A 23,117-nucleotide genomic window follows, 5' to 3' on the forward strand; every position below is an offset into this window, starting at 1 on the left:
AAATGCAGTTCTCAATTTTGTTAAGTACATTTTTTGTTGTTCAAAGATCTTGTTCAAAAAAACTATGCAGGGATAAACTTAGCAATCAAAATGCCAGTTAGCTTAATGCTCGAGTTGAAAAACTGCTAAAGACAATAAATCAGAGATTCTGATTACTGTTATGGTAAACAGTCAGCATGGATACAATTAGCCAAATGGCCTCCTCCTGTGCTGTAACCATTCTATGAAAACTAATAGTCATTAGAACAAATATACATTAATGAAGAAAATCTAACAGATCTGTTAAAAACAAATTCTGCTTAACTAACTTAACTGAGTTTTTTTTAAAAATGAGGTAACTGATGGTTAATGAGGACAATGCAGTTAACTTTGTCCATGTGGACTTTCAAAAAGCATTTATAGTGCAACACAATAAATTATTCAGCAAAATTGAGTTGGATACTAATTTACTCTAGGGACATGAAATGAATTAAAAACAGAATATATAGGAAATACCCAGCAGGCCAGGCAGCATCTGTGGAGAAAGAAACACGATTAATTGTCTTGGCTCAATGTCTTTTCATCAGCATACTGTTGAGAAGTGTAAGGTAATCCACTTTAATGTGAAGAAGAAAAGGTAAAGGAATAAAAAGGGAATAGTTCTAAAAGGAGCACTGGAATGGAGAGACATGGGCGTAAAGTGCTTAAATCTTTGAAGGTAACCAGACAGGTTTAGAACACGGTTTTTAGTTGCAAGTAGTCAATATCTACAATTCACTAGCTGAAAATATGGAGGAAGAAGCAGCAAACTTGCCCTGAATTGGGCTGATACTTAAGAAAAAATACAGCAGGGCCACTAGGAAAGAACAGGGAGATGGGATGACCTGGATTGCTCTTGTGAAGAACTACTTATGGATTCTAATGGGCTGAGTGCTGCAATGATTTAATAAAGTAATATTATCAACTAAAGTAAAGTAACTTGTGAATTGCATACTTGTTTTTTTTCTTTCATCACATATTGTACCAGCTGGCAAATAACCTAATCTTTTGCATTAGGCAGTGCAGCCTTGAACAGACACAGTAATGAGGGTGGAAGCAAAACCTTTCAATTTCTCTCACTAATTTCCTTGTGGATAAATATCAACTCTTTCTTCACCATATTCCACACAAGAAAATTGGAACTTAGCTTGCAGGAAACAGCAGATGCAAGTTATAGTATATAGCATCACATGTTGATATTTTCATAGAATCATGCAGCATGGAAACAGGCCAATCGGCCCAACTTGTCCAGGCTAACCAGTGGATACCATTCTATATTAACCCCATTGCCCATATCTAGTCCACAGCCCTCTATGCCCAAGCGATTCAAGTGCTCATCTAAGCACTTCTTAAATGCTATCAACTGTCCAGCTTCAACCACTCTGTCCAGAGTATTTAGCACTGCATTCCAAATACTTATCACTCTTTGGGTGAAGGATCTCCTTCCCCTTATGCTAAACTTATGTCCTCTAGTTTTATCTTCCTCTGACATGGGCAAAAGTTTCCTGAAGTCCACCCCATCTATATCCTTCACAGTTTATACACCTCATCATGTCTCCTCTCAACCTCCTCTGCTCCCAGGAAAAGAGACCCAGCTTCTCCAGTCTGTCCTCATAACTGAGCTGCTTCATCCCTGGCAACATCCTAGTTAATCTCCTTCGTACACTCTCTGGTGCTACCACATCCTTCCTATACCTCTGTGACTAGAAGTGCACATAGTACTCCAGCTGAGGCCTGACTAAGATTTTACAAAGTTGGAACATTACCTCCTTATTTCCGTACTTAATGCCCCGACTAATGAAGGCCAGTATCCCATATGCCTTCCTAACTATGTTGTCTATCTGCACATAGTTCCCAAATATCTATGGACTTTTGTACTACAAGATCACTCTATTCAATACTCCCAAGACCCTACCATTCATGGTGTATGTCATAGCCTCATTAGTTCTCCCAAAATGCATCAGCTCACATTTGTCTGGATTAAACTCCATCATTTTCAGCCCATTTCACCAAAAGATTGATATCTCTGCAGCCTAAGATTACATTCCACACTACCAAACTCCACCGATCTTAGTGTCATCCGCAAACTTACTGATCGTGGCTCCCACATCCAAGTCATTCATGTAAATTACAAATAGCAAGGGTCCCAGCACTGATCCTTGTGGAACACTACTAGTCACAGGCATCCAATCATAAAAACACCCCTCTACCATCACCCTAGGTTTCCTATTTCTGAGCCAATTTTGGTTCCAGTTTACCAACGCCCTAGATCCCATGGGCCCTTACCTTTTGAACCAGTATCCCATGTGGGACCTTGTCAAAGGCTTTAACTACAGTTCATGTAAATCATATTAACAACTCTACTCTCTTTGATACACTTTGTTACCTCTTCAAAGAATTAAATTGGTTAGACAGGATCTGCCCTTAACAAAATCGAGCTGGCTGTGGCTGATTAGTCCCTGCCTTTCCAAGTGATCATTAATCCTCTTCTTCAGAATTTTTTCCACCATCTTCCCTACCACTGATGTTAGACTCAGGTCTACAGTTACAAGACTTTAATCAGCTTTGTTAATTTAAATTATTTTATCGCTGCATTTTTATTTTTTCCCCAAATAGACTATTTTAAATTTAAGAACTATGATTCTTTAATAACTAATGAGTATTTACTTCAAACAAACTGTTTAGAACTGGACAATGCAACTTTGGTATTTGAAATTCTGCATAGGCTCAATCAATGATTAAATTAGAATTGCCAATTTGTTACTACATACATAACTTCACTTAAAGTTTACCTTCATTGTCTTCTTTTACCTGTCCACTGCCTAAATATTGAAATGTGTCTAAATCTGAGAGTCTTATTAAATAATAAAAAATACTGAACTTTTTTGTGCACTATTAAAAAAATATTGCATTCTTCAGCATAAACTTTGCCTTGTTTATACCTGGGTCTGTTCTTAGGACAATGCTCCAGTTGCCTCCATTCACTAGCTCCAACATTGAAGATCCATGCATCACCTGAAAGAGATAAAGGGCAACACTACTGGCAAATTTAAGCCTCCAATGAACCGAAGTCACCATTAACATTGCACAAAAGTTGAAGAAAGACATTATCTACTCCAGACTGGAACAGTTATCGTTTACCTTAAGAATTAGACTTTATATAACCTAAGACAAGAAACATAACCAGGAAAATCGGAACTTTTATAACTGAAATTGCTGGACATATTACATGAACCTACTATTTCCTCAAATTGGAATACAGAGGAATAACCTCTTACAGAAAATTGATTAGGTGCTAACTATGTATTTTGTTGAATAGTTAAATAAACAATTATTAACAAAAAGTTCTACCGTGCTTCTCAGAATTATCAATTGCTTCTGAAAATGCCAGCATTTGTCTATCAAGTATCAGCAAGTTCAAGTATGTGTGCATGAACATGAAAGTGCCATGCGACAGCCATTTATGGAAATCATTTTGCAGCTGCTCTGTTAGAATTGAAGTCCAATGAGGCAATGAAAGTTACTTTAATAATGCAATATTGGAATGATTTCTCCATTGATTTCAATTGAGAAGCTTAGAGGCACAGAGGCTTGCATCTGTGTTATTGCCAAGGACAACTGTGGACTTGGCAAGTAGGTCACCTTTGGCGGAAGAAAGTCTGGGCCAAAGACACTCACTTATCCTGCACCAAAAACCCAAGACAAAATTTCAAATAAACAACTGTGGATGCTGGAGATCTGAAATAAAAGTAGAAAATGTTGCAAATACTCACTACTACAGATTCCCTGGTCTATTTTATTAAAATCCTCAAAAAAGGTCATCAAGCCTCCCAGATTGCCCTGGGTCTCCTCAAATGGTACACAAAACAGAATATTATTGTTAACAGTCCAGGAAGTTTTTTTATTTTGTATTTGGAACTCCAGTGTTGGGTAGGCATGGTAGAAGAGATGGGGACCAAGAAAGAGGTGACACAGAGAATGGAGAATCTCAGTCATAACAAAGTGGAGACTAGAGAAGATGAGAAAGGATGTGGGAAATGGAGACGATGCGTGGGATGAATTTTGGTTCTGGTTGGGGTATCACTGTTCATGAAATGCCTCAGGAACAATATGAACACAACAACAAAGAAAACCTGCTTGCATCATCTGCAACACAGAAAAATTGTGTATATACTTACTAAGAGGTTGACTTTCTGCACTTAGTCCTCCAAAAAGGAAAAGCTGATCATCTGTCACAGGAGTCAGTGTATGCCATGATCGCCCCTGTGGACGTATTCCTTTAACTGTAATTCTAAGAGAGTAAAAAAAAATAACACAATCTTAGTTTAGCTGCGCACCAGTACAAACATACTGATTGATTAATTGAAGTAATAAAACACATTAACAGGCAATTAACTCGATCGGGCAACAGACCAACTCAAGTTTATTCTCAATATGAAGTGAGTATAATTGTCTGCTGCACAAGATTATCACTTGGTAGTCTACAGCAGGGTTGTGTTTTAACTAATGGATTAGCAACCAGAGTTCTGAACCCAAGAAGAAAAGCAAACTGTAGAACTTGGAAATCTAAAATAAAAACTGAAAATACTTGAGCAGGTCACTGTGGAGAGAGAAACAAGAATTAACATTTCAGGTCAATGACAGGTTATCATTCCATTATTTTCTGCCTTTATCTCTGAACCATTGATCTGAAACAACAGTTCAAATCCCAGCAAGGTGGCTAGGGAATTTGATTAAAATAATTAAAATAAATCTGGAATACAAGAAAAGTACGTGCTAGTGTCAATAACAAGTATGAAAACACTGGATTGGAAAAAAAAATCTGATTCACTAAAGTGCTTCAGCAAGGAAAATCTACTAACCTTACCCATCTCGTCCATAAGAGACCAACCAATTTAGTTGATTCTTAACTTCCTCCTTGGTTCAAGTGGACAATAAATGCTAACATTGTCAGAGACATCGACATTCCTTGAAAAATTAACACAAAACACACCCCCACTTTGCTGAGCTGGATGCAGAATGTCTTTCTTGCTAGCCCTTTGCAAGCACTTTCAATGGCAAAGTCTGAACATCAACTGAGCTCCAGATGACATGGTTTGTCACGATGAATCCTGAAAACCTTTCACAGCCAAAGTTGGAAGTAGGGCTACCTGCCAAGGTAATCTTTTAGCAGATGCCTCAATTTACAAAAGAGAAAGGATTTAAAGTGATTATATTTAGGATTCAGGCCCAGCCTCCCACCTCTGCTCGCCTTCTATTCTCAGTGGGTTTTACATCTGCCTGCAGCACTAAACACCCGAGTTTCATGTACACCTAGGCAAAAGATTTCTAATGACTAGGGTTTCTGCTGCCACATATGAATTTGGGAAACCTTGATGCAGACTGCATAATCATAATCCAGCCTAGTTTCTGCCTTGACCTGCCCCCGACTCCTGTCAATTCCAGATACTGAAGTCGTACTGAAGCTATATACATATTTCATTGAATTATATATTTTAATGGTTCCTTTCTAAAATACAGTACACTGGAATAAATTTATGTAGACGGCAAACTTTTGATCAGACTTTCATCCAGCCATTCAAGATTACTGTTAAATAGCTAAACAAGAGAGGTCAGCAGACAATCTGGGATAATGATAAAAGAGCTTGCGTCTAGGATGAGTTGACTCACAAATATAATGAACAGTGTATTAAAGCTTCAGAAAGTGAAATACCATATCAATTAGTATAGAATGATGGAAACATAGCATTAGTGATATCCTTGTATTCAAGTACAAGACAAATTTGATTAATGTAGACAAGTCAGAAACAATAATATGAAGAGTGATAACAACATATGGGCCATCATACTCAATTTCCTTGCAATGCTTCAAACACGAAGAGCATAATTAGTTATTTCAAGATCAAAATTAAATCATCTACAGTGGCAACAATAGAAACAAAAGTAAACTTTAAAGAAGTTTCACTACTATTGTACTCGGTACGTGTTTTATAAAACTACTTACTCTCCAGACCATGTCCATGTGTCTAAGTCCAAGCAATGCAAATCATTAATTCTTGTTTCCTAAAAATCAAATAAATTATGTTAAACAGATATATCTTGCATATCAATTTAAATGCATGAGAGATTTAGACCCCAACTTTTCTAAGATACCACAAATTGTCAATCACAGCAATAAAATACAGATGGGGCACAACCACATCAATTCAATCTGTAGATAAGACTCTAATTTCCTTTACCTATTGTAATCATCATCCATATGGCTAGTACAGGATATTGAGCTCAAGGTTCATAAACCACTGTATGGCATTTTCAGTCTATTTCAAAACATCTATCAAATTGGTGAGAGCATGGTATTGTTCCATTGTTTGATCCAGGTTATCACATTCACATGCTGAGAAGGATTTCATTTGTATTAAGTGGCCTAATCACCCAAGTCTTCAAGGATAAGATCAACACACCATAATCTTCAACACCCAAGGACGTGTCCTCATTCCCATGGTCTACAACATCCATTCAAGCGATTTGCCTACCACATCACTGAAGAAATGTGCCTATGCTGATGTGACAAGTTGCAACATGGGCAAATAATTTCAGAGACCTGGCAGAACCCCTAACCACACATCTAACTGCAGTGGTCGCCCAGAAGTGGAGGCTGTGGCCAGGCCTGGTAAAATCCATATCATAGCATTCCACTTCACAAACCACCTGGCAACCATAACACTCTACATTAAATTCTCTGGAGAAAAAATCCACTACAATCCAATGGCAGCATACCCTGTAATGAACTATTATGACCACCTACTTAAGTTCATGGCCAAGCCAAAATACAGATTAAAATAATCAGCAAGCTTTCAAACCATCTAGGGTGCTGATGTGAAGATACTACACACTTCCATTCTCACACTTACATACTCTAGGTACTCAGATAAGTACTGCACTTCAGTTTGGTCAGTAAGCCACCAAACAAAACTCATCTACATGCAGCTGAACTATCTTGCCAATCAGTGGAACCTTAAAATTCAACCCTTATGTCATGATTCCTGGTGCTGTCAAACTTTATTCCTTTTTACACCCATTAAGCTGCTGTGATGCACAGAGATTGTGTGTAAACAATCAGCAATCTATCCCTATCAATCTCCTTTCTTATTCCCTGCCCCCACTTGCTACACCATTTCAAGGCAACCTTTTTGGTCCCTCTCCTCAATAATGACAGCAAATGGAATAAAGGCTGGATAGAAAATACTATAAAACAAGAAATGCATTTAAAGTCAATGGCAGCATTCCCTGTTTTTCCAGCATCTTATAACTGGTGGTTTCAAATTCTCATTACTTGCGATTAATCTTTTTTTCCTCCCAAGGAACAAGGTTGTTGGTTAATAATGATAGAATGCAATCAAGTGGCACAAAGACTATAGGTTAGTAGTTATTAGGTCAGGGATAATCCATGTACATTGACTGAAATCAAGAACTTTAGAATTCTATGAGGACACGAGGGAAGATAACCAGTATAAAGATGAAAGGGGCAGGGGTGAACAGGGGCCAGTAGGTGATAGGTGGACCAAGGAGCTATGAAGCATGACAGGCAGATGGAGCCAGGTAGGGAAGAAAGAGACAGTTGGAAGAAAGGCAGGTGGATAATAGGTGGAAGTAGACAAGGAAACAAAAAGGCAGATGGAGTCAGGTGGGGTGAGGGGAGGGTGAAGGTGGGAACAGCTGCTGGAGACAAGAGATTTTGCAGATGCTGGAATCTGGAGCAACACATAAAATGCTGGAGGCACTCAGCAGGTCAGGCAGCATCTATGGAGGGACATAAACAGTTGATGTTTCAGGTTGAGACCCTTCATCAGCCTGAGCAGATATTAAGGTGTTAAGCAGCAGCACAAAGGCTACCAGTACTGGAATCTGATAAGTAAGGGAACCATTGGAGGAGAGATATAACTCCTTTTCCAAGGTCTTGTTTTGCAGCAGTGTTGTGTAGCAGGATCAAGCCTATTGAGAGAATTGATTTTGCAAATGTTTGGTGCAAGGTCCATGGTCTCCAATGTTTAAGTGAATGAGTTGATGACAATTTGGAGCTTGGCCTCCCAATGTGGATGTACACAAGAGTCATTGGCGTACAGCAGCTCAATGACAGAAGGTGAAGTAACCCTGGTTCTCCAATGGACGTGATGAAGGTTAAAGTACTCCCATTCGTGCTGTGGATTTGTTCGACTCTAGCAAGAAAATATTTGCATGTTAAGATGTGAGGTATAACAGCATGGCACAAAAGATTGAAAAAAAGGTTGTAGTGATAATACTGCCTTGCTTGAATGCAGTCTGTACTGGGATTGGGTCTGTGGTAGATCCGCTGGTTAGAATCACAGCTTACATGCCGTCAGGTAGCAGATACAGATACAAGAGACAGCAGATGCTGGAATCTGGAGAAACAAACAAAATGCTGGAGGAACTCAGCAAGTCAGGTAGCATCTGTGAATGGAAATGGACAGTCGACGTTTTGGGTCAAGACCCTTCATCTGGACTGATGAAAATAGCAGATGTAGAATGCATACAAATTTCCAAGGTCAGTGCCTCTACATTAACTAAGTCAAAGCCTTTGAGAGTTATAATTAAAAAAGGCTCTTTAGTGAAGGATGCTGCTCACTGTTTTTCTTGAGAGTTGTTACGTAGTGATGTTCATGCCTATTGATGGACAGAATTCACACAGCAACTTGATGAGCAGTTCTTCAGCCAGTGAAATGCAACACTTGAGGAAGACCCTTGCAATAACTTTCCTTGTGCAGACAGCAGCCTCTAATTACCACGATCAGAGTTGCCTCCTGTTTTGAAGATGGTCACAATCACAGTACCTCCAAGATCTCCTGGGATTCCTCCTCTTTTTCAATGTGGCAAATGAGGCTGACGTCATGCTTGAAATTCCTCTCTGCCAGGTTTTATGACTTCAGCAGGGATACTCTGTGTTTTGGAGTCCTTGCTTTTCAATTGACATATGGCTTTCCAACCTCCTTTTGTTCTGGGATGGTGACAAAACTAGACTGCATATTGCGCTGTGACATGGACAGAGCTTGATTTCTTTAAAGTACCCCTTCCAGTAGATGCTGACTGCCTCTCTATCCACGATTCCCCTCTGTTCTTAGTTATCATTGGCTTGGAACCTTGTGTGTCTGAGTTGTAAAGCATCTTGATGGTGTTGAAGAATCCACACAAAATCAAGATCAGCAGGTTGCTGGATCTCCAGCACTCGTTCCACTGTTTAAGGAGTTCAGTTACCCCTCAACTGCAGTAATCAGTTGAGACCCAAATTCCTTTGTTCACCAGCTCAGGTTCAGGTTGTTTATTGTAATATGCACCAGGGAGCAATGAAATTCCTTGCTCGTGTGATGTTCACAGAGTAAACAGTGTACATGGTAATGATAATGACAATAAATACAGCAATAAACACAAAATAACAGAAAGGTGCAAAGATAGTGCAATCTGATGGAGTGGAAAAAGTAATGCTAAAATGATAACAACATAATAACTGAAAAAGGTAGACTTAAGGGTCTGAAAATGTGGAAGCACCACCGTGAAGGGGATGTGAAAGAGATGTTTGTTTCAGAAGTCTGATAGCAGTGGGGAAGAAGCAGTTCTTGAGTCTGGTCATCCAGACTTTCAAGCTCCTGTATTTTCTCTCTGAAGGTAGAAGAGAGAAAAGGGAATGGCCAGGGTGGCAGCCATCCTTGATGATACTATTAGCCTTCCTGAAGCAAAGCACCATGAAGATGGACTGGGTGAAAGGAAGTGGCAAGGCTGTGATGGATTGGGCAGTGTTTTCCATTCTCTGCAGGTTCCGTCATTCTTGAGTAGAGTAGCTGCCTTACCATAAGTATACTTTCTATAGCTCATCTGCAGAAGATAGAGAGAATCTTCGTGGACAAGCTGAATCTTCTCAGATGCCAAAGAAAGTACATACACTGATGTGCTTTCTTGATCACTGCATCAATATGGAGGAACTAGGTGAGGCTGCTGGTGATATGGATACCAAGGAACGTGAAGCTGTCAACCATCTCTACAGTGACTCCATTGACGAGGACATTCCCCATTTCCTTGGGTGAACAACAAGCTCTTTTGTCTTACTGACATTAAGGGCTAGGTTGTCGTTCTGACATCATGACACAAGGTTCGCGATTTCCTGTACTCCATCTCATTATTGTTGTTAATCTGGCCTATAACAGGACTATAACATTGGTGAACTTAAAGGTCAAGCTGGTGTTGTATCTGGCCACACAGTCAACGGTAGAGAGCAGGGGGCTAGGCACACCCTAGGAAGCACCAGTTTCATTGGTCAAGGTAGATGAAATGTTATGACCAATACTAACCGAGGTCTGCCAGTCATAAAGTTCTAGAAGTCAGTTGCACTCTTGGACCCCTCCACCAAAGCCAAGGTCCAAGAGTTTAGAAATTAGCTTATTAGGTATTAGGGTGTTGAAGGCTGATCTGTAATCAATAAATAGCATCCTGACATACATATTCTTCTTGTCGAGGTGATCCAGAGCTGAATGTAGTGCAAGGGAGATGGTGTTCTATGTAGATCTGTTTTTCCTGTATGCAAGTTGCAAGGGGTCTAGATTGTTTGGGAGGCTGGCGCTTATGTCTTAAAGCACTTCATTATAATCGATGTTTGAGCTACTGGTCAATAGTCATTGAGACAGGACACACTTCTTGGGGACTAGAATGATGGACGTTCAAGCATATACAAGGAAATCACTCAGAGTGCTCCAGGATGACTTAAAATCATAACTCATACACAGATAATTATATCCTAAGCATGGTTACATTTGACCTATATAACCAATTCTAAGGTCATACATGACAAATGAGCATTTCCTTGACCAATGTATAAATAGTTAGATATTACTACTTGACAAATTGGAGATGAGACCCTGTTTCTGGTAAGTATCCCACTATTAAAGAACATCACTTTGATTCAGTCAACTAATGTTACATCCTTCCAAAGATGTCACTTGTAGCCATATTTCCTCTTCTGATTGTTTGCTGAAAACCCATCATCTCTCCTTGCATTCCTGCAGATGTTAATTGCTTTAAAAATAAGCTTAGAACTTCTTTTATCTCTTTTAAATCCTGTAGCTATTTTCTTATTTCACTATCTGGAGCTAAGAGGACTTTATACCTTTCTGATTTATTCGTATTAAAATAGACTTTACTGCAAAAACTGCTACAATCCTATAGATGTCAATGAAGGGATGTCACCTTCATGAGAACATTCCAATGTTCTATTTCTATTTGTGTTTATTTATACTTCCATCAGGTCTAACTTGTTTAGTGGGGCAAGGACATTTTGGTATCAGCTGCATCAACATCCTTGAAGTACCATAAAAATACTCTGTAACCCTACACACCTTCCATCTGTTCTTCAGGTCAAGAGTTATTTTTATTAGACCACAACTGTGAGATGCCTGTAAAAGCTGTTCTTTCTACCTTCAGCCACCGAAAAGCAAAGGCCCGATGGAGTTTCCAATCCAAGAATGCCATCAAACCAGTTCAGATGTTTTCTGATAGAGAAGCCAAGAATTCCTTCGGAGATGCTAATTCTGGTGGACCTCAGGACAGTCTTGACACTGTGAACATACCACAGCTCCTGTTGTTCAAGTGTTAGCAGATTTTCTGAGGTACTGTCCAAGAAAATCTTTCTTTGAAGTATTTTTGAGACCTCCAGCATTAATTTTCCAATGGCAGTATTTCTGTTTTTATTTTGGGGCCAGGCTGATGGAAATAATGGAGCAGATTAGTCAGTGAGCAGTTTGGCAATCTTCAGCACCAGTTCATGACGTGGATGATACGGCTGTCCATGCAGTCTCGCTCAATTGAAGAGATAATCCAACAATGACAGAGCTGGATCAAATATTTTCAATGATGCGTTGCACCGGTCTTTTTGATGAAACAGGGTGTTAGTTATGACAAGATTGTATTACAATGTTTTCTCAAGGAGACAATCCCAATGGATTTGACCTTTCCCAACTCCTTCCTCACTAAGCATACCTTTCCAAAGATTTGCATTCTTTTTTGATCCTGGCCATGAAGTTACTCAGGAAGATCAGTTCAGTTTATCTTCCTTTGGGACATGGGCCAGGGCTTGAGGCTGTAGAAATCCCTGGCCTCATCTCTCCCTTCCGGCGTTGCAGCACAGCATGCTGGGTTTACATTAGAGTGAGCAGGAGGGTTATGAAACATTTGTTTATCCCGCAGGGAGAAAGCACTGGGACAAAAACTAGCTCATTTTTCATGGAAAAATTCACCCATGGAGGACAGCATTCCTGATCAAGTGTACCCACCATCTTTTTCTTTGAAAAACACAAGAGACTCGCGATGCTGGAATCCAGAGCAACAAACAATCTGCTGGAAGAACTCAGCATCTGTGGGAGGAAATGCAGGGTTTCGACCCAAAACAGTGACAAGTTTTCTTTGAGCTGAGAATCTGCAGGCTGCAGTGTGTCACTTAGGGTAGTAACATCCATGTTAGAATATCCAAGTTCTAAGGTTATGATAGCAATGTGACATTCAGATCTGCCAATGACAAAGGTTGCCTATGAACGCCTGGATATTTCAGATCCTGAACTTAGCGTTGGGGAATGGAAGATGTCTGTGTGTGATTTCTGGAGAGAAATCACTTAGCCAACTTGAGGCAGAATCCAGCTGCAATCTGAAACCTCTCCTGAAGTTTGACCAACTGAACCAAATGGACAACAAAAATGTTGAAGTTTTTCTGAGGGCTGTAGTGGAGGAAGGGTACAGGACAGAGGTGATGGCAGTTGGGAAAGAAAGGAGACAAAATAGGTGCTTGCATGCACGTCAATGTGTTTTCGTTAACATTCATGCAGAGCTTGATCTCCAGTCATTTGGACCATCTTGTCATTGGGTAACACACAGCTGTAAGGCACAGTATCAACTGGCACCCTTCCTATGGATGCAGGTTTCAGTTTATAGGGCATTTTAAGTCTGGACACATAACCCTTCTTTACAGTTAGGAGAACAAGCTCACAATGTGGTAGATGTTGATGTTAATGCTCCACACTGGTCAAGTTTATAGTTTATCTTAAGGATACTACCAAATGTATAATTTGTGCTAGGTAGGGCAGGAACTAGGTCATGGATGGTCTAAACAACACCAAGAGTTCTCACAAATGGCAGAAAGAAGTGGAAGTTTAATCAACTAATTGATGGATTCAGACACTGATCACAACATGATGGTATGCTATTTTACTTCATTAGTGAGTATTTTCTTTTTTCTAACTAAATGGAAAAATGTATCAATATAGTGGCATTCTTCCAAAAGAACATTTGTCTATTCTAATGACACTTTGACACATTTATGGTCATAGTAATTAACAGACATAAAATTATACCTGAAACTAAATTTTCTTTTAATTGTAACTTGCTTTATCTTGTGCAACTGAGTTTCACAAGTTGGCCATGCAAGGACATCAATAGAGTCAGAGCAATACAGAATGGATACAGGCCCTTCAGCCCAATGAGTCCATGCCAACCATGGTGCCCACCCAGCATTGCCCAATTTCCTGCATTCAGCCCATAGCCCTCTAAGCCCTGCCGCTCAATGTACCCATCCAAACGCTTCTTAAATGATACTACTGTGCCTGCCTCAACCACGTCCTCAGGCAGCTCATTCCATACATTCACCACCCTTTGCATGAAAAAGTTGCCCTTCAGGTCCCTTTTAAATCTTTCCCCTCTCACCCTAAATCTATGCCCCCTAGTTTTGGTTCTCCCCTACCCTGGGGAAAAGACTGTTACCACCCACCTTATCTATGCCTCTCATTCTCCTACGTTCCAAAGAATAAAGACCTAGCCTGGCCAACCTCTCCCTATAACTCAGGCCCTCTAGTCCTGGCAACATCCTTACAGATCTTCTCTGCGCACTTTCCAGTTTAACCACACTGTTTCTATAGTAGCACGACCAAAACTGTACACAGTACTCCAGGTGTGGCTTCACCAACGACTTATACAAGTGTAACCTAATATCCCAACTCCTATACTCAATGCCCTGACTAATTAAGATCAGTGTGCTAAATGCCTTTTTCACCACCCTGTCTCCTGCAACATCACTTTCAACAAACTATGCACTTATACTCCAATGTCCCTTTGTTCCATTACACTCCCTAGTGCCCACCATTCATAGTACAAGTCCTACACTGGTTTGACTTTCCAAAATGCATCACCTCACACTTATCTGTATTGGTCCACTTTCCAATCCTTGATCCGCTTCCCTAACTGATAAATATCCCCCTGTAATCTACAATAACCTTCTTCACTATCAACACCACCTCCTAATTTTGTGTCTTCAATGTTTACCATATCTGGGCAGTCGAAAACACATAAGCAACTCACCAGTATCCTTCCTCCAAATAAATAACCCTTATTTCCTAGTGTGGCACACGCATGAGCTGCTCGAGGTCGTGGAGACGTGCCCTATCAAACAACAAAAGTTCAGGTTATACCATAATTATTCAGATAAAACCTAAATAAAGGCATTCTTACATATGGTTAAAATTGCATCATCTTGCCTTGACGAGTCATTTAAATATGAGGAAATCAAGTGTATGGAAAGCATCGTCTATTCATTAATCATCTGGCTAAATTTTAATGATTTCTAAGATTTTTTGTATTATTTATAGACTACAGCTCTGCCTTCAATACTATCATTCCAAGCAGACTCGTCACCAACACTTCCCTTTGCAACTGGATCCTTGACTTCCTGACCAACAGACCACAATCAGTAAGGACAGGCAACAACACCTCAAGCACAGTTATTCTCAACGCTGATACCCCAACAAGGCTGCGTCCTCAGGCCCCTACTCTACTCCCTATACATTTATGACTGCATGGCCAGATTCTGCTCTAACTCCATCCACAAATTTGCAGATGATATCACTGTAATGGGCCATATCTCAATTAACGATGATTCGGAGTACTGGAAGGAGATAGAGTGCTTAGTGACATGGTGTCAAGACAACAATCTTTCCCTCAATGTCAGCAAAACAAAACAGCTGGTCGTTGACTTCAGGAAGTGGGGGCGGTGCACATGCACCTATCTACATCAATGGTGATGAGGTCAAGAGAGTTGAAAGCTTCAAGTTCCTAGAGCGAACATCACCAACAGCCTGACCTAGTCCAACCACATAGGCGCCACAGTCAAGAAAGCTCATCAGCACCTCTACTTCCTCAGGAGGCTAAAGAAATTTTGCACATCCCCTTTGACACTCACCGATTTTTATTGATGCACCCTAGAAAGCATCCTATCTGGATACATCATGGATTGGTACAGCAACTGCTCTGCCGAAGACCGCAAGAAACTGCAGAGAGTTGTGAACACAGCTCAGCACATCATGGAAACCAGCCTCCCCTCCATGGACTCTGTCTATACTTCTTGCTGCCTCAGTAAAGCAGCCAGCATAATCAAACACCCTACCCATCCGGGACATTCTCTCTTCTCCCCTCTCTCATCAGGCACAAGATATGAAAGCCTGAAAGCACGTACCACCAGGCTCAAGGACAGCTTCTATCCCGCTGTTATAAGACTATTGAATGGTTCCCTAGTAAGATAAAATGGACTCTTGCCCTCACAATCTACCTCATTATGACCTTGCACCTTATGTCTACCTGCACTGTACTTCTCTGTAACTGTAACACTATATTCTGCATTCTGTATTGTTTTACCTTGTACTACCCCAATGAACTGTGTAATGAATTTGATCTGTATGAACACAAGACATACCTCAGTACAAGTGACACTAATAAACCAATTCCAATTCATACAAAGCTACATTTCAGGAGTATAAAAATTAAAACTAAAATAGAAAGAATATTTCAGCACACATTTTGCAATTATTTGAAAATCTGAGTTTACTCATTTATTATATAGCACAAAACTTGAGAATATTAATGAAGTGAAATTTCAGTTTCAACACACCTTGATTGTTGGCTGGTACCAGATATTCAAACTGGGATCAAAGACATGGATGTCATAATTCCAACCCCAGAACATCTCTTCTTCCTTCAAAAAAATAAGTTAAGGATTAATTTCTTAAACATTATCTAGGTATATAGAACATTGCTAAAAAAAAACTAGGATTCTGTTAGTTATTCCATTGGGTTCAACATTACAGAGATCCAAGTAAGCAGATTATCAAAACAGCCTTATCTCCCACCAACCAGTCATGCAATAATATGACAAGATATTAACAAGAACTGTAAATGTACTATAGAGAGTCATAGAGCAATACACCACAGATACAGGCCCTTCGGCCCAATCAGTCCATGCCAACCATGGTGCCCACCCAGCTAGTCCCAATTTATTGTGTTCGGCCCATATCCCTCTCAGCCCTGCCCCTCCATGTACCCGTATACCTGTGACGCCGCTTTCAACAAACTATGTGCTTGTACTCCTAGGTCCCTATTGTGATACTGCAAGTGCTCCCACATGTAATTCTCTCATCTTCCAGAAGGCAGACTAATGAAAAACTGGTTTGCTTCTACACAGGATATTGGGTGGAATAGATAATTTTCTAACAAGGATGCTTGTGGGAGACCACTAGTTACATTCTGCCAATCTAAATACCTTCTTATTGCTTCTACTGTTCCCTCTTGCTCAGCCAATTTCCTAGCCAGGTCAACAATATTCCTTCAACTCCACAAGCTTCAACTTGAACTAATAGACATGAAGACAGAAAATGCTGGACATACTCAGCAGGTTAGGTAGCATCAGACTGAGATAATGTTTCAGGTCTTCAACTTTTCACTGGAATAGTAAGGAGTACTGACAAAAGCAATACATAATGTGAAATTGCAGAACAATGACAGACTTCAGTTTAGGCAATGTATACTCATCTACTTTGAACTAAGGATAAACTTAATGGTAAAAATCTAACTGATGAAAGGACAATGACCTGAAAAATTAACTGTTTCTATTTCACAAATGCTGTCTGACCAGCTATTTTCAACAATTTCAGATTTGCAGCTTTGCTTTCCCTTTTGATTAGCTAACAGCTATTTGATTAGTTGTTCAACTGGTCAACCTTCAATTCAGGAGATGGGAGTGGAAAATGGGATAGGTTCAGGTGAGGCAAGCAGGAATAAGCCACTCAGCCTCTCAAACTTGCTCCACCATTTAATAAGATTATGGCTGATTTGAATATAGCATCAACTCCACTTAGCTATTCGAGATAAGGCAGGGTAGCAAAATGGATAATTTTGCCTTCAATGTAGGGATAGTGTAGAATATTCAAGTTGGCTGATGATATTAAGCTGAGTGGCAATGTGAGCTATAAGGAGAAATACTGGAAAACTTCGATTGGCTTAAACTGACTAAACCAATTGTGAGGTGATGGCAGATGGAATACAAATGTGGGAAAATACAGTCTTCTATTTTGGTAGAAAGAAAATAAAAGTAGTTTTTAATTTGGTGAACAACTGAAAGCTGCTGGTATTCAGAAAAATTCAGATATGCTCATGCACAAATCACCAGAATTTAATGTAGCTATGGCAAGCAATTAAGGTGCCAAATAATACGTTGGCCTTTACTGCAAAGTCTTACTGCAATTATGTTGGGCTTTGGTGAGACTGCATCTGAAATACAATCTATGCATCTGGAATCTCTACCTAGCAATGGATAAACTTGCAATAAAGGGAGTGCAGCAAACTTTCATATGCGTGTGTGTATACGTATGTGTTAGGGTGTGGAGGGATGGGCAGGGCGGAAGAGCTGGATTGTCCTACGAGATGAGATTAAGCAGAATGGAGCTATGCTTGCTAGTGTTTAGAAGAATGATACATTAAAAAAACATCCAAACTTCTTATTGGGCTTTCCAGCATAGAAGCATTTTCTGACTTATTATCTAGAACCAGGGGTCACGGCCTTGTAGTACAGGGTTAGCCATTCAGGACTGAAGTGAAGAGAGATTTCTTTATCCTGAGGATAACAAATCTTTTGAATTGTCTACTCAAAAGGGCCATGGACTCTCAGTTACAGGTATATTCAAGGCAGTGATTAATAGATTTTTGGATATTAGGGAACTAAAGGACATAGGGTTTGTACAGGAAAGTAAAATGAAGTAAAAGATCAAGCATGATGGACCAAATGGCTTATCTTTCTTAAAAACATAAGAAATAGTAGCAAGGTAAGCCAGGCAATTATAGTCAGGTCATGACCCTTCATCTGTCCATTTCCCTCCATAGATGCTGCCTGACCCTGCTGAGTTCCTCCAGCGCCTTTTTCTGTTGCTCCAGAATTTCAGGATCTGTAGTCTCTAGTGTCTCAATTGTTGGTAATTTACTAAAGTTCATGTTAAGTGATTGAACATCTTGAAAATTTTCACTCAGAAAATCAGTATGGGCTTTCATCACTTTTTGTTTATGCTACTATTTCACAGTAAATTAGCTTTCTTGTCATCACATTAACTAGGAAATCTTACATGGCCAATTATATTTTAGCAGTTAAGGTATAAACCATCAACAGGCATGTGAACTCGATAATCACTCACATGGCAGGGTGTGATCAAAAGTACACTCAATTGCTTTGGTTACAATTGAATAGTTACAACATGGGTAAAAACTGAAACCGTAATGCATGGGAAAGCCACCAACACTACATAGTGAAAAAGAACTATCAGTGTAGTCAATTTGGCCAATTGAAGATCATAGAAGAATTCAAGAGCAAAATAAATAGGTAGCTCCAGAGTCCATAATTGCTAAGAGCAGACAACATTCAGATATAAATCAAGGGTGCATCTGCTGCACAGACTCGTTAGACTAGTCAAACTATACCTTGCAACTGCTGGACAAAATATTTAGACATTCTCTGTCAGATAGATTCATACTACAACAACAAACTTTGGTGAATCTGAAAGACTGTATAGCTTCGCAATGGTAGATAATGAAGTAAATACTGCACCCGAAATATTATCCATTTTGTGTCCAAAACATCTTCTATGATAAATTAACTAAAAAATGTTGCTGTGATCACAGTGACAAGACAGTAATTTCCACGAATAACAAGGTTCATAACAATCCCCAGAAATGTAAGAGAATTACCAAATAGATAAAAATTTAATTATTAAAATGACAAGATCTTACCCAGGATGCTTCATTCACATCAAATGAATCATTTAGTTCACTTATTTTCTTACACCCATAGCCTCCAAAGTAAATCAACCTGTCACAAAGTAATTATATTTTTAAAAACAGGAAAAATTTTACTGATTTTAATTTGCTATAATAACTTACTGATACAGCTTAGTAAGCTCCATGCAACTCATTTATGATAAACCACAGGAAAAAAAGCTATTAAATATTCCTAAATACTTTCAATTAATGGCAAAATAGTCAGAGACAGCCAAACTGAAATTCATTCTAACAAATACATAAGCTCATTTTAACTGAAATAAAAAGTACAAAACTTATTCAGCAAGTTAGAAGGTTAATTTGATTACAAATCTAGTTATCCTACACAGTGCAATCCATTGTTAGCATACTTGGCTCTGTGTCAAAGGTTGGTGGGTTGACATCCCACTCCAGACCCTTGACTACAGGTGAACCCACCTGCATTACTGGGGTGGGGGGGTGGTGACTACATTCCTAGAAAATGGTCAATATAGCAATTACTGTAATGCAAGCCATGTCATCTGTTCATGCATCAAGAAACATGTTTTGTTCTTACTTATTTCCCCCGTGCCCCCCCCCCCCATATTCCCCATACAATTGCCATGAGAGCGAATTTTATTCTGTATGTCAAAATTCTGGGTCGTGATTTGAGAATGTTCTAAAGGTGCATTTCCTTTACTGTACCAGTTGTAATGTGGGGGTCACCTCTACCTGTACATAATCTAAACTGAAATTTCAGTGCAGTCATGAGATTATTGTATCAGCTACTGCATATTTCCTTTTGGTTAAGACATTAATAAGTCCTGTCTCTACACCCCCCCCCCCAACCCCAAAAGTTGACATACAACAAGCACACTAAGGCACTAAGGTCCCTTGAACATCAACATGTGTCTATTCATTACATAGTACTTACAATCTTGAGGGGTAATTTAAGAGAGTGAACAGAACATCAATTTTATCAATACATATGCTTTAGCAACTTACTTGTCTTTATGTACCCAGCAAGAAAGTTTATCTCTTGGAGTAGGAGGATTTCCTTGGTAATTACAGATCTTCTTCCAAGTAAACACATCATTCTTTACTTGCAAATTAACACAATACAGCTGTATCAAACATATAAATAAAACAATGGATCAGTGTTGTTCTAATTTCAAACCGAACAGAAAATGATGATAATTTACTAATCATTTTACAAGAAATTTTGAAAATGATCCATAGGAACTACAATAAATAATTTCCTTTGTTGTGATATCCACAGCTCAACTGTTCCAGTGAAAATGTTCATTTGCCTGAAATGTTAAACTATTTCTCTCTCCCCAGATGCCACCTAACTCATTAAAGTATTTTCATATTTTAATTTGGTTTTATGCAAAGCATATAATCACATTACTGTTGGTTCCCACTCTAAGCTGGGACACCCTGGAAAAGATCAAATGCCTACTCCTTTAGGTGGAATATAGAGGATGAGAGATACAAAATAGGTAACTGATGCCACCTTCTGAAAATTGACTTGACTTGAAAAATAATAAACTTCCAACCTTCGGAAATGCAATAGCAACTTTATGGTATATAGAATTTAACTTTTTTCAAATGGCTTACTTAAAACAAAAATAAAATCAATATTTACTGTAAGCAGCAGAGGGTAACGATGGCCTTGCACATATTTGATGCAACTTATTTGAGTGTCTATCACTCTCATTATGACAGAAATCAGAAGGGAACCACTGGCTAGCTGCAATGCATGTGTCAGTGTGTTCCAGCATAGAATACGTTCTCCCAGTGCCTACGTGGGTTTCCTCTGGGTGCTCCAGTTATCTCCCACATTCAAAGACATACAGGTTAGGAACTTTGTGGGCATGCTATGTTGGCGCCAGAAGCATGGCGACACTTATGGGCTGCCCCCAGAACACTACACAAAAAGATGTATTTCACTGTGTTTGGATGTACATGTGACTAATAAAGATAGCTTATGAGTACTGAACATGCAGCAGGTCAGACGTCAGCACTGGACACAGGAACAGTTTACCTCCCTTTGCAAATGGATCCTCGACTTCCTGACCAACAGACTGCCATCAGTAAGGATAGGCAGCAACATCTCCAGCACAATTATTCTCAACACCGATACCCCACAAGCCTGTGTCCTCAGGCCCCTACTCTACTCCCTATGCACTCATGACTGTGTGGCCAGATTCTGCTCTAGCTCCATCTACAAATTTGCAGATGATACCACTGTAGTGGGCCGTATCTCGATTAACAATGAGTCAGAGTAAAGGAAGGAGACATAGAGCCTAGTGACATGGTGTCATGACAACAACCTTTCCCTCAATGTCAGCAAAATAAAGAGCTGGTCATTGACTTCAGGAAGGGGGGCAGTGCACATGCTCCTGTCTACATCAACGCTGCGGAGGTCGAGAGGGTTGAGAGCTTCAAGTTCCTAGGAGTGAACATCACCCTAGCCTGTCCTGGTCCAACCTTATTAATGCCATGGCCAAGAAAGCTCACTAGTGCCTCTACTTCCTCAGAAGACTAAAGAAATTTTGCACATCTCCTTTGACCCTCACCAATTTTTATCAACGCACCATAGAAAGCATCCTATCTGATGCATCACGGCTTGGTATGGCAACTGCTTTGCCCGTGAAAACAAGAAACTGTAGAGAACTGTGGACACAGCTCAGCACATCACAGAAACCAGTCTTCCCTCCATGGACTCTCTCTACACTTCTCGCTGCCTCAGTAAAGCAGCCAGCATAATCAAAGACCCCACCCACCCTGGACATTCTCTCTTCTCCCCTCTCCCATCAGGCAGAAGATACAAAAGCCTGAAAGCACATACCACCAGACTCAAGGACAGCTTCCATCCAACTGTTATAAAATGACTGAACAGTTCCCTAGTATTATAGATGGACTCTTGACCTCACAATCTACCTTGTTCTGACCTTGCACCTTATTGTCTACCTGCACTGCACTTTCTCTGTAACCGTAACACTTTATTCTGCACTCTTATTGTTTTACCTTGTCCTACCTCAATGCACTGTTATAATGAATTGATCTGTATGGACAGTATTCAAGACTAGTTTTTCACGATACCTTGGTACACGTGACAATAATAAACCAATTTACCAACTGTACTAGGCTGAACGGCTAGATAGACTTTGCCTCTGGCCCGTCAGCTCAAAGTCCTATTCATTCAAACAGGATTGCTGACCTTTGTTACAAAGAAAAAAAGGAATATGAACAGGACTAAGAAATGGTGGATCTTCAAGCCTGATGTACTTCATTAAATTTGAGTTGTTCTTCCATCTCAGCATCATCTTCTAGCTTGATTCCCATAACATCTAAAAATCCATAGATCTGTCTTGAATGAATACAACAACCAACTCTCCACAGGTCTTTGAGGTAGAGAATTCAAAAGCCTCTGAATGAAGGATTTTTTCCTCCGTTCTATATCACCTGCCCCTTATTCTGAATCTTTTTTCCTGTCATAGATTCCTGCGTCAGGGGAAACATATGCCCTGCAAATAATCTGTCGTCCTTTAAGAATGTTTTAATGATTTGATGAGATCTCCTCTCATTCTTCTGAACTCTACAGAATACAGTCCTGGTCTATTTAATCTCTCCTTTATAAAGCAAACCTGCCATCCCTGGAATCAGTCTAATCAATCTTCCCCAACTCTTGCAAAGGAAAGTACATCCCTTCTTAAGTAGAGAGACCAAAACTGTATGCAGTACTCTAGCTGTGGTTTTATCAATACCCAATACAATTGCAATATGACTTCCATACTCTTGTATTCAAATCCTTCTGTAATAAAGCCTAACATACCATTTTCCCTCTTAATCTTTTGTTATACGTGCACATTCAGTGACTTTTGTAGAAGCAGAGGTCTCTTTGAACATCAACACTACCCACTCTCTCACCAACTAACAAA

The 23,117-nt window shown here is 39.7% G+C and overlaps 1 protein-coding gene across 4 annotated transcripts in view; it reads right to left on the minus strand.

Moving 5' to 3' along the window:
* The window catches only part of LOC127568755 (kelch domain-containing protein 1), an 85,439-nt gene that overhangs the window by 21,943 nt on the left and 40,379 nt on the right, over window positions 1–23,117 (minus strand). For 3 of the 4 annotated variants that reach the window (XM_052012904.1, XM_052012874.1, XM_052012894.1), the window contains 7 exons: window positions 20,176–20,294; window positions 19,165–19,243; window positions 16,004–16,087; window positions 14,422–14,502; window positions 6,023–6,081; window positions 4,197–4,309; window positions 2,961–3,033 (listed from right to left, as the gene is read on the minus strand). In XM_052012904.1, the coding sequence (XP_051868864.1) occupies window positions 2,961–3,033; window positions 4,197–4,309; window positions 6,023–6,081; window positions 14,422–14,502; window positions 16,004–16,087; window positions 19,165–19,243; window positions 20,176–20,294 (608 nt within the window). The remainder of the gene's footprint in view (window positions 1–2,960; window positions 3,034–4,196; window positions 4,310–6,022; window positions 6,082–14,421; window positions 14,503–16,003; window positions 16,088–19,164; window positions 19,244–20,175; window positions 20,295–23,117) is intronic. The other variant, XM_052012885.1, reaches the window with a different exon arrangement.

The sequence above is a fragment of the Pristis pectinata genome, chromosome 1 (genome assembly GCF_009764475.1).
Source record: "Pristis pectinata isolate sPriPec2 chromosome 1, sPriPec2.1.pri, whole genome shotgun sequence".
Lineage (NCBI taxonomy): Eukaryota > Metazoa > Chordata > Chondrichthyes > Rhinopristiformes > Pristidae > Pristis > Pristis pectinata.